At 38.1% G+C, this 12,611-nt stretch overlaps 1 protein-coding gene across 2 annotated transcripts; it reads left to right on the top strand.

The window, feature by feature from the left end:
- Positions 1 to 913: 913 nt before the first annotated feature.
- On the top strand, positions 914 to 11,114 carry LOC141774053 (isoaspartyl peptidase/L-asparaginase). Of its 2 annotated transcripts, XR_012595227.1 has the most exons (8): positions 914 to 1,048; positions 4,503 to 4,699; positions 6,976 to 7,118; positions 7,312 to 7,475; positions 8,780 to 8,898; positions 9,560 to 9,670; positions 10,197 to 10,526; positions 10,989 to 11,114. XR_012595227.1 is itself a non-coding variant. In XM_074646365.1 (7 exons), the coding sequence occupies exons 1-7, from the start codon at positions 1,002 to 1,004 to the stop codon at positions 10,403 to 10,405; spliced, it is 990 nt and encodes a 329-aa protein (XP_074502466.1). In that variant the 5' UTR covers positions 914 to 1,001; the 3' UTR covers positions 10,406 to 11,114. The 2 variants fall into 2 exon arrangements, 1 of the variants encoding a protein (XP_074502466.1); XM_074646365.1 differs by having other exon boundaries at positions 10,197 to 11,114.
- Positions 11,115 to 12,611: the final 1,497 nt, after the last annotated feature.

Below are 12,611 nucleotides of genomic sequence, written 5' to 3'. Positions count from 1 at the left end.
CAAAGTGCAACATTGCACATTTCTTTACTACATCCAAGTGATGCAGATAAGCCTTTTAAAGGTTTAAGTTATTTTTTTATTGAATATTTTATTTAAAAAGTTGGAGTTGCAGCAGTACGTAATAATCTTTTCTTTAATTATCAGAGGATCTAAGGTGCACTTCGATTTATTTTGTAATGATGTCAGGATTGCCTCTAAATCTGTATGCATGTTCAAACTTTCTTTTATTTAATATCTTAATGTTTGTTTCTAATCCTCTTTCAAGTTTCAATGTCGGTAAAGCCCTTTGATTTATTATTTGAATTGTCCTTTGAAAATAAATTTGCTTTAACAACATTTTTTTTCTTTTGCGGTACTTGTTTGCCTTGTGCATTCAGTGTGAGAATCTATAAGGGATATTTTACACTAATGTACTTTATATAAATTACTTAAATTATTCGGTGTGAAGATGAAGAGTCGCATGAGGAAGGGTGACTTTGAGTGTTTACTTGATTATACATTTTTGTCCCAATTAAAGCTGCAGTGGTATATGATTTTAAAAAGTTTGTTTTATAAAATGGTCTCTTTGTCTTGACAGTAGTTCATGAGACAGGTAATCTGAAAAAAATCATGTGCCTCTGTGTCCTCCGGTGTCTTCCGGTGCTCCTAACGGCATCTGCAAGATTTCACAGACCGGAGGAAAACAACCAATCAGAGCCGCCGTCTCTGAGCAGCTGTCAATCACTTGCAAACTCCAATCAAATGGCAGCGCAATATTCTGTTACTGTAATGCCTATTTCTCGCCTCAAATGTTTTCAGAAAAATCTTGTAGTGTACTGTTTAGCTGTTAAATGAGAAAGTCTTTGTTGGTCAACACGGATTTGTCAACAAGTTTGTCAACACGGATTTTATTTTGAAAGGCTTCACCGGAAGTCTTGCCTTGAATTATACTGGACTTGACAGTAGTGTCCATAATGAACTGGGGGCAAAACACTTGACAAATCCCACCAAACCACGTGACTATGGCGGAGAGTTTCTCCACTGGGATGAAGCGAGCAGCTCCAGAAAGGTAAGAACAACAGTCCGAATGTTTCATTAATAAATGTATATGTTGATGATTCAACCAGCTGCACACCTGAGAATCACCTGTGTCTGTCCGAGGAGGCTCCACACCTGAGAGGGGATTCACACCACGTGTCTTGCAGTTTATAGTCGCAGAGTCAGATCAACACTTCAATGTATGTATGAATCAACTGTAGGCCAGAGGGAAGACCCCCCCAAAGTGCTCTCTAATAAACACCTTGTTTGTTTATTTGTTTATTTATTTTGCACAATTTAAGACTATACAACATAACAAAACAAATAAATGAATAATATACAGTCCAGGAAGAGGCAAAAAAAACACTGGGCTTATCTGAAGCCTCCACCTAGAGACAAGATTAATATAAAGAAATAATATGACTACATAATAGTGATAACAAACAATTAGGACAAGATATATATAATAACAACAATAACAATACAGTAAATATATATAAAAAGACAAGGTTGTGTGTTGCGTGAAAGTGTGTGGTTAGTGTTTGCGAGGAGGATATTGATTTAAATATCTATAAAGACTTCTGGGTAAACGTAACCAAACAACATTGTGAGTTGGAAAAAACATAAAAACAGATAGGGGGGGAGAGTGGGGTAAGATGAGCCAATTTTTGCTTATGCTGTCCTCGAGGTTAGGAAAAATGAGACAGAAGCAGAATGAAAACTTGAACCTTAAATTCAGGATCTCTCCTATTAAATGAAATGATCAGCATGCATCCATAACAAAGCTGTCTGAAAAAAATGACCTTCCCAAAAAAAGTGCTCCTGTGGCTCAACTTGCCCCAGGTAAGGGGTAAGTTGATCCGAGTCAGTGGGTAAGTTGAGCCATCGTGGGGTAAACTGAACATCTGAGTTTTTAAGTTTAAACCTCAGCATAAGTGTGTTAACAAACAGTTTCACAGTTATGAACTTGTGAGAACAAACCACCAGTGAGTTTCAAGACCATTGAAAAATCTAAATATCATTCAATATTCGACTATATTCCAGTCGTCAAGGTTGCAGTGAAATATGAACTGTTGCTCCCTCCTTGCAGTTCCTCCAGCCTTTTGAGGTTGAGGTAGCTCCTTCAGCACATCACTCAGTGGAAAAGATGCCTCATCCTTTTCCTTGAATACAAAGGTGGGCTTCTCACGTCAAGTGTTCCCCCGGATTCTTCTGAGAAATCTTGCACTCACTTCGTTGCCCTCCAGGCTCTCAACCAAGCCAATGTAATGGTAGCTCCTGCCTTTGGATACAAAGTTTACTATGACAAAGTCACCAACTGACAGATCTGAGATGTCTGATTCACTTCTCTCATCATTAGAACTCTCATGCTCAGAAGTGTCATCAAATGGGATGGCATCACACTCTCCTCAGAACTGCTGTACGCTGTGATTTTCGTCTTGGTCTTTGGTTTGACCTAGGCCTACCTGCTAAACCCTTCTCTTTACAGTTGTTGGGGACAGGAGTGTTTTTTCTTTCTGCCAATTCCAATGCCAGTTCACAGCATTTCTTTGGAGTAAGGCCATGGAACTGTTCAGCCAGCTTCTTGATATGGTCTGCAAGCTCCTTCTCTACCTCCTCTGTGAGGACCCTCTTTGCCTCTGCTGTTCCACTATAACCAACTGTTTTTACTTCCTTTATCTCCCTCTTCTATAAAGGTTAACACATAAAAAAATCAAACCAAGTTGTGTAACACTCAACAGTAATACCATTTTATACATCAGAGAATTAATTTGGTTAATTTATGGTGGGGTAAGTTGAGCCAATGGCTCGGAATAACAGTAGAATATTAGTGAGCCAGTGGCTCAACTTACCCCATAACCTTTGGCTCACTTTGCCCCACAGCTACCATTTTGGAAAAAATGGCCCAGTTTAGCAATTCAGGCTAATCTTTAACGAAGGGATTAACATGGTGTTATATCTTAGTAAATCACCAACATGTATAATATATTTTTTTAGACCTGGATAAATTTGCTTTGACCTAACATTCATTATTCCTGACATGCAGAAAATTTACTTTGACTGGGAAAAAACTGTTTTTGGTGTAAAAAAGTACTTACTACTTCTCCCATGTGCTTCACTTCATCACAGCAAGATAGAAATGATGGGTACTTCCTGAATTTATGGTCACATGACAAAACATAATCACAGTTGCCAAGATACAGGGGGTGGGTCACCACTGGCTCATCTTACCCCACTCTCCCCATGGGGAAAAACAATTACAAAATAGCAATTAAATGACCCGTTAAGCGACTTTTGAAACATTTGACAGATGAATAGTTTATTGATAGATGTGAAAAGCTACTCCATAATTTGGTTCCCCTAAATCTTATCGAAAACTGACCTCTACTAGTGAGGAAGTTAGGAGGATAAAGATCTAGAGATCGACGGGTTGAGTAAGAATGGACCTGAGAATTTGTTTTTAAATAGGTCTTGAACTGCTCAGGAATATTCCCTTCACCAGAAAGTATCTTATAAATAAAAACACATATTTGAGAAATATTGATATCATAAATAGTAAGATATGGAGTTTCTTAAATAGAGGAGCAGAGGAGATGCAATCCTCACAAAACATTATTGGAGAACAAAAATGTTATGAAGGTTTGTAGGAAAAGTACTCGCCCAAACTATATTACAATATGAAAGATAGGGATAAATAAGACTATAATAAAGAGCAAGGAGACAGTTTGTGGTGTCAAGAGGACTAACCCTTCTTATCATAGATATAAATTTATAGATATATAGATTTATTTGTTTTCTTTACTAACCCAGTCAATCTGTTCTCTCCATCTCAAGCGCTCATCAACAATAATTCCCAGGAATTTTGCAGTCACATTCTCATCTGATCTTCAAGTGAGATGAAATCAATGTACTTGCTTTCATCTCACTGAACTCGCGCCTCACTCTACTCCCATCCTGCCTCAGATACAGATCTCTGATCTATAAAAAAAGCACTGTATAGTAAGAGCTTCCTCTGCCATCACTGCCCTCAATAAACTGCAGCAATAACACTCAATGGACTCATGTTCTTGTGACTTGTGACTGTATTGTGTTCCTTGTGGCTATATTTTTCTTTGTGATTAATGTTCTTTAATTGTTCTTATGTGTGTACTGGCTGTGGAAACACATTTCCTCTAAAGGAGGACAATATATTATCTATCTTCTACTTGCTAGACTAACTGAGATTCTTCCAAATTGGTGGAACGCAATGTTTTGCTTTGATTTGCAGGTTTGAGGGTTATATCATAGAGCTAACTTCCTTTGGGTAGAGTGTCATTCGCAGTGAGCCTGTAGCACTATCGACAAGATGTTCAATTTGGGTGGGACTAAAGTTAGCACGTAACTTTAGCTACAGCACAGACAAGACTGTAGATTTCAGCAAGCCAATATTTCATCAGATATAACTTCAGTGAGACTCCATAAACCACTCTGTCTTTTACCTGCAGGAACGTAAAGATGTCGGCAGTCGTAGTCGTGCACGGTGGGGCGTGGGCCATACCGGATGACCTGGCCGAGGCTTCTGTTAACGGAGTAAAGGCTGCAGCGCGTGAAGGGTTTTCAGTGCTGAAGAGAGGAGGAAGTGCACTGGATGCTGTTGAGGCAGCTGTGAGGGCTCTGGAAGATAACCCTGTGTTTAATGCAGGTATGCTGTACAGAATTACTCTTATCAATATTTATTAACCATATAGACAAATTTACACACACAAATCTACATTTGAACAAAAGGATTATACACTCAGTTGCCAGTTTATTGGATTTATTACAGGACTGTTGAAACTGGCAACTGAGTTTATATCTGTTCTCTAATCTCTGATGCTTTTAAATAGATCTTAGCAAAAGGCCTCAGAGCCACAGCTCTTGGCTCTTATCTATTCATACATCAGTTTAAAAAGCCTAAAACTACTCCCAACTGGCCACACAGGAGCCAATCACTAATGATCACCATCGTCTTTATTAATTCAGTCAGATTTGTCTGTAGCTCAATGCCTCCATCTGCTGGTGGTGATGCCGACATTCATCTAGACTCAGAATCCGAGTGATGTTGGTCGGTGGAGGCGAGGCTGTTTACTGATTATGGGACTCATCGTCATAATCTGGCATTAATCCCAAATGGAGTCTGCACCAAAATCTAATCTACATTTTAGATTATGTTTATGTGTTACACCCCCATGGTGACCCCGGCAAGCTTGAAAAACATAAAGTTGCCCAACAGAAGGTGGACTTCTGTACACTGTACAAAATAACAGTCTTCTTGTTCTTAAAGGGGAACTACGCCCATTTTCAAAATTCATACATGTTATTCCTATGGTCTAAGACAGTCAAAAAGATATTAGTAAACATGAACAACTCTCTCCCGAATCCAAAAACTAAAGTGCTGAAACTCAAACCTGTGATGTCATAGGGTATAAAGTCTCGATCTGCTCCATAGACAACAAATGGGAGACTGATTTTGTGGACCCACAGATGTTTGTTTCCTTTTTTATAACCCAATGAACTTTATCCTATTGCAGTGGTCTCAGTTGTGAAACAGAACATGTAGGATAAGAGATAAGATAAGATATTCCTTTATTAGTCCCGCAGTGGGGATATTTGCAGTGTACAGCAGCAAAGGGGATAGTGCAAAAAACAAGATGCATCAGCTAACACAGTAAAAAAAAAAAAAAAGAGCAGACAAAATATGAACCATTTAAATAGAAGGAAGTATAAAAATAGGAGCAGTATATACAGTATTGACAATAAACAGACTATTAACAAAATTGCACAAGTGGAAAATGATATTGCACAGTGAGAATTAAATTAAATTCGACCTGAAAATATTGCACAGTATGAATTATGCCTGAGTAGTAATAATGATAATGATATTGCACAGTTATTGTCAGGTTTTTGGTGTGTAAGTGGTCTACTGGGAGCAGTGCTGGTTGTGGAGTCTGACAGCTGCAGGAAGGAAGGACCCACGATAGCGCTCTTTCACACACTTTGGGTGGAGCAGCCTGTCACTGAAGGAGCTCTGCAACATAGAGCAACAACAACATTCCTCTGGGTGCTCTCAGTGTCATCTAGAACAGGGGTTCTCAACCTTTTGCAACTTAAGGCACACTTGTGATTGTCAAAACATTTCCGAGGCACACCTTCCGTGTTGACAGAGAGGGATATTGGTTCTCAACCAATGTTGAGAACCAGTGTGGTGTGCCGCGGCACACTGGTTGAGAACCCCTGATCTAGAACATCTCTCCAAATTCATTGTCTATGGAGCAGTTCATATACTTTATACCCTATGACATCACAAGTTTGAGTTTTACCACTCTAGTTTTGGGCTTTGGGAGAGAGTTGTTCATGTTTACTAATATTTTGGACTGTCTTAGACTATAGGAATGACATGTATGAATTTTGAAAACGGGTGTAGTGCACTTTAAATTAATGTTGCATCTTTTTGGGACAACTTGCCCAAATAATTTTCACTTGGCAAGCAAGTGTAGATCAACTGTTAGCACAGTGGTGCATATCTTGCCTGTGCATATGACTTTCTGTTAGTGTTAGTTCCATCATTAGTTACACAATGATGCTACATTAAAACTACATTTTGGACCTTAGAAGCTTTTGAATTATACATCAACACCAATGGAAATCTTGAGATGCATTTTAAATGTACCAAACTAATCTGTACAAGTACATCCAAACTGGACATCAGTGATGTATCAGTCATTTAGTACTTGCTCTTTTGTACTGCTTTGTCACCACCCTGTGGACTTTTGAGGATGTAGCGGGCAACATAAAACCTCTGCACACAAAGTAGGAAGGAAATCATATCTCCAGCTTGTCATTCTTGCTCCCTCTCTGTCTGCTGTTATTTAATGTATTTAGTTTCTCAGCATTGATAAAGGCCCTCCAGTTTAAGTGAGTTACTGATTGTGATTGTAGGGCACGGAGCAGCGCTAAATGCTGATGGAGAAGTGGAGCTGGACGCCATCATCATGGATGGAAGGACACTTGCCAGCGGTGCCGTGTCTTCAGTGAAGAACATCGCCAATCCCGTGTCATTGGCACGGGCGGTGATGGAAAAGGTGTTGTCTTAAATACTTTGCTTTTGTCTCTCTTTGAAAGAAACAGCAAGAGACCACTGATGCTTAGAAAGGCACTGATTTGATTAGTGATTTGGATCATGAAGTGGTGTTATTACCCATCAATGAAAATGTTTTGAAATCCATTTTCTCTTTGAACTTTTTCTTACGTGTTCGCTGCTATTGAACATTTCAGACATCCCACGTCATGTTGACAAGCAGCGGTGCAAACCAGTTTGCAGAGAGCATTGGCATGGCCACAGTTCCCACTGATACACTGGTGACTGAGTATGAGAGGAGAGAGTGGACGAAGAGCAAGACTTATGTTACTGGAGTGATGGAGGATTTAAACTTTCAGTCGTGAGTATCTGCCGTGCTTGACTTAATTTTGACCCCTTCTAGTCTGGACTGCCTCATAAATCTCTGAACACACAGCATCTTTTCAGGTTGAATAGCCTGATGGTGTGACACTACCTTGAAATAAAATAAATATAAACTCTGGATCCTGCTTGGCAGAGAAGGTGCTTATATAAAAAAATGTTTTCACAAAAGTTAATACTGCAGGAGAAGATGTTTTCAAGTTGTCCTCTTCAAACCAGATAAAGTCAATTCCTTTTAAGTTGACCAAAAATAGACAGAAATGCTGCAAATGCTTTTATTAACATTGGATCACAATGCAGTTTTGATGGCCATTATAGTAAGTTTCTTAAATGTGATGATTGCTTGTTAAAGGGTAACTTCGGTATTTTTTAACCCTACTTTCCCATGTTTTTGTGTCTAACTGACTAATAGGGACAACAATTTCTGTAATTGGTCCAGTATTGAGGGAGAGCGCTTTAGATGGTAGCTGCTTACGGGCTGCAATATGGTGCTATTGGGGCAACCTGGCACCGTCATTTACGTCCACTAAAAGTGCTTGTTTTTACCATGACAGGCTCTGTTTGTTATTATAAGTGTCTGACATTATGGAAAAAGTCTCGTTCTGAAATCTGGCGAGGTGACGTGTTGGCAGAAGACAACGGTGGAATAGTGGAATACATCCATGGTGGAAACGTGAGTTTGTTGTGTTGGAGTAAAGAAAGCGTAGCTTAGTGTTATTTAACAGATTTTCAATGTCATGGCTGAATATTTAGATGATTTCCACAATGTGGATGAGGTCTTTGAATTCAATCACTGCCTATATTTATTTGAGCCAGACTATACAGATATTCAGATTTCACAACGAGACTTCTCCTTGAGCAAGACTTGGACACAATAACAAACAGACTGGATCAAGCGAAAGGTTAGAAAAACATTTTATTTCTCCATAGGGTCCTTTCCATAATGTTGTCAGACACTTATAATAACAATCTGAGCCTGTCATTGGCAAAAACAAGCACTTTTAGTGGAAATAACGTTACAATACCTCACATGACCTCACAGCTTGTTTCGCAGCTGCTGGTTACAGCGTTCTCCCTCAATACTGGACCAGTTTCAAAAATAGTTTTCCCCATTAGTCATTTAGACAAAAACACATTGGGAAAATAGGGTCCAGGCTGAATGTTTTCAGTAAATGAATACCTAGAGAATGGCTCTGCTTTGCTGTTGGGGAGTGAGAGGAAGTGTTAGCTACATGAGAAGGGAAATATGTCTACCTTTTATAACCTGTTTTGTTCTCATCCTAGGGCTCATGATACTGTTGGGGCGGTTGCTGTGGACTCTGCTGGCAATGTTGCATGTGCAACATCAACTGGAGGGATCAGAAATAAAATGGTTGGCAGAGTGGGAGACTCCCCGATCATTGGTATGATTTCATTTACTTGCACTGTCTCAAATAGCACTTTTTACATTGTCAGCTGTAGTTAAAATGAGATTAAATGAAATTAGAAGTCAGCATTATTATTATTATAAAGTCCGATTTTTATCACATAATTAACTTTATTCGAACAAGCTATACTTGATGAAATGAAAAGCCTTTTTTAAAGAGCACATCCACGGCCACATTGTGCACCTATTTAACAATTAATGCAATACAATTTATAATCAATTTCTTTGTATTTTTATATCAAAATCCAATCATCTTTTCTTCCTGTAAAATTAAATATGACATGTGCTTACATAAGCTAGTACCAACCAATTTCAACCAATAATATCATGGCATCCATCCATCAATCTATCTGCAACTTTTAGCGACAGTATTGCTCTACATTCTAAGCCCGCCCATTTTTTAGCGAACCAATCAAATTCGAAGCGTTTGATTTAAATCCCTCTTGTGACTGTACACCGCACAAATATTCTGTTTCACTGGGGAATACTCACAGTACAGAAGCTAAAGACGCTCAAACTTCTGTTGCGCTGAGACTTTAAGAGCAAATTTACCATTCCAATTATACTCTCAACTTTTATTTTGGTATAGTAGATTTAATGGTGTTGTTTTTTTCATGTTCTCTCTTGTAAATATTAAGGCTCTGGAGGATACGCAGACAACTTCAGTGGTGCAGTGTCTTGTACCGGTCATGGAGAGTCTATTCTCAAAGTCACATTGGCCAGACTCATTCTTTCACACATTGAACAAGGTGAAGTATCACACTTTCTATCTATTAAGACAAGCCACATATGTCACACTTTATCTGGTCTTTATATAATTTGATGTCACTACTTCTGTTTTTGGGATAATCATCGCATCACCGAACAGTGAAATGAATGAATGAAAAAGATTCAAATAGTGTGAATGTCTTATGAGTTTAGAGTAATGACAGCTTTGCATTGTAGCCTGTCAGTGTTTTTGTCTGGTAATACAGAATTAACACAAATGTTGTCTATTTCTGACATTTCTTTAACACAATTTGACTTGATGGTATGGCGGTTTTAACTATGGCTGCAATTATTAAATGAGGTTGATTTGAGACCAGCTTCTGTTTCATACTAAAGGCATATCAGCAGAATTAAATTGAAAAGAAATGAGATACAGTAGGACAAAAAGAATGAAATGTGGTCTTGTCTGTTTACTCTGAGTTCACACTTGCATGTAAATTTTGCTTGATTCCCTGACTGTGTTTTGTTAGTTAACTATGTTCCATCTATTTACATATTTCCTCGCAGGTAAATCCGTAGCAGATTCTTCCCAGTTGTCTCTGCAGTACATGGGAGACCGTGTTCGTGGTGCAGGAGGTGCTATTGTTGTTTCTCTGTCAGGAGAGTGGGCAGCCACATTTACCACTGAGCGAATGGCTTGGGCAGCAGTGGACAAGGATGTTTTGTGGTATGGATTAGAACCAAAGGAAAGATTAAAAGAGCAGTTATCCGAATAACCCTTTTTACACAATTTTTAATCCTAATTAGTCGTAGTATCGAGCCATATAATAGGGAACTGTATTTCTTATGTGTTTTCTACTAATTCACTATGGTTTGGGATCATGCAGGGTTGTCTTTGTGGACATTTGCTACTGATGTTTGTAGCAAAATTTAATGAGTAGTGTTTTCTTCTTTCTAATCTGTGATGTCAAAGCTATGTACTGTACAGTACATTATGTACAGTGAAATCTAAACTGTAAAAGATGAAGATGGTGGATATTATTATGAGTATTATTATTGCATAAGTCTTAAGGTCTGTTTTTTGAGCAGCTAGTCCATACATTTGACTAGTTTTTCTCATCCCCCCCCGAATTCTGAATTGCATATCACTGCAAAAGTGCAAAAAAAAATATATTTGTCTAATTACTAGTCAAAATATCTCATAAAACTTAATATAAGACACAATCACCTAACAAGTAACACTTCTGTGAGATATAGGGACTTGTTTTTAGACAAGGTGTCTTAAATATCCTATCTTGACAAAATTCTACTTTTGAGCATTACAGGCACACAACACTTCCTAATACTAGTGAAATATAGCTCAAAATTAGTTTCCCCAGATAATTTCTTTCTCTCTCTAATCTCTTTTTACATTGGAAGGACAAAATATTACATCTTATTTAAAGAAATCTTACCAAGAATTTTCACTTGTTTTTTTTCTTTTTTTAGCTTATTACAAGCGGAAAAAACTTGTATTCATTTTTTAAAATATTATTTTTACTTATATTTAGAGTGGCCTTTTTCCAGTGCTGATTCAGTTTAGTTTATTTCTCCACATTTGTGTTTCCGAACCCAGAACTTACTCCACTCTTGCACATCTGATCCAATTAACGTCTCAACATTTTACATGACATGTTTATCAGCTCAGGTGTGTAAAAGCGAAGCAAAGAACTACAGGGCTGGTGGCTCTCACCTATTAAAGGTTCAGAATGTGGACAATACAACTACATTGAATATTAAAGTAATTAAAGATGTATCTGTGTAAATGCACTATTCTCAAACTTGATAGACTGTCAATTTACGCCAGTATTCATAGTCATGGTTGCATGTAGTTCAGTCTGACCATACTTTAGTGTGCCTTTTTAAATTCAACTTAAACGCCGTCTTTGATTAGTGGTTTTCACTGCTGACATCTATGCTGAAAGCAGGTAACTAGTGGATAGGATAGAAAACCACCCCGCTCCTATATTAAGAATCATTTGTTTGATTGGTTGGCATTCAATAAAATGAGCCCTTGAAATGACTTGATATAAGTACTGTATGTCTGTGAAATGTATCTGACTTTTTTTTGTCACCAAATCTCGTTCAGTTTCATCAAAAGTTGTTTGGCTATCAGTGTTTTTCAAGCTCCTCTGGTAGAAGTGGACTATCAGGGGGTTGTTAACATAACGACCTTCCTCTTCATTTGGCCAGCAGCATCGTTGACCTCACTTCATCCTTTGAAACATTTGCTGCTCAAACTGAGACACTCACTGTATACAAACCTGATTCAGAATTAGCATTAGATAGTCTGGATGACCATGTGCTCCCACTGTGATTTAAGACAGGGGTTCTCAAACTTTTTGGGGCCAGGGACCCTTTACACGGGAGAACATTTTTCCAAGGCCCCCTTTGTAATCGTAACACAGATTAAGCATATGCTTACTACCATTTGTCCTTTTAGATGCCATCTGGGCTATTTGTATTCTAAAACTTTTCAACCTGAATACTTCAGACCTGTTTCATAGTGATAAACAAAAACACACTTCAATTTGAATCATGTTGAGATAAGATGAGGTATTCCTTTATTAGTCCCACAGTGGTGAAATTTGCAATGTTATGAATGTTAATACCACTTACCCTTTAAAAAAGAGGGTGATTTTATTCAAATTGCATTTGGACTCAACTTGACAGCATTTAATTTATTAGACTACATTAAAAGTAATTGATCTTAAAAGCCTTCAGACTGACATAGTCCTAATAAATCCAGACATTTAAACTTATCAGTCTAAAGTTGAAGTGCTTCAACTTTAAAATAATGGACTTCCTGCTGTGTGTCACAATCATATCAGAGTTTCTAATTGCCCAAAGCTAACGTGGGTGGGAGTAATGGACACAATATGCCTGCTCTATTGGCGCAAATAGTCCCCATCTGTAGATTTGCACTTTTCAAGGATACAGCAC

This window comes from Sebastes fasciatus, chromosome 9 (assembly GCF_043250625.1).
Source record: "Sebastes fasciatus isolate fSebFas1 chromosome 9, fSebFas1.pri, whole genome shotgun sequence".
Lineage (NCBI taxonomy): Eukaryota > Metazoa > Chordata > Actinopteri > Perciformes > Sebastidae > Sebastes > Sebastes fasciatus.
The sequence above is the reverse complement of the archived record's forward strand: the minus strand, read 5'-3'. Positions and strand labels throughout refer to the sequence as shown.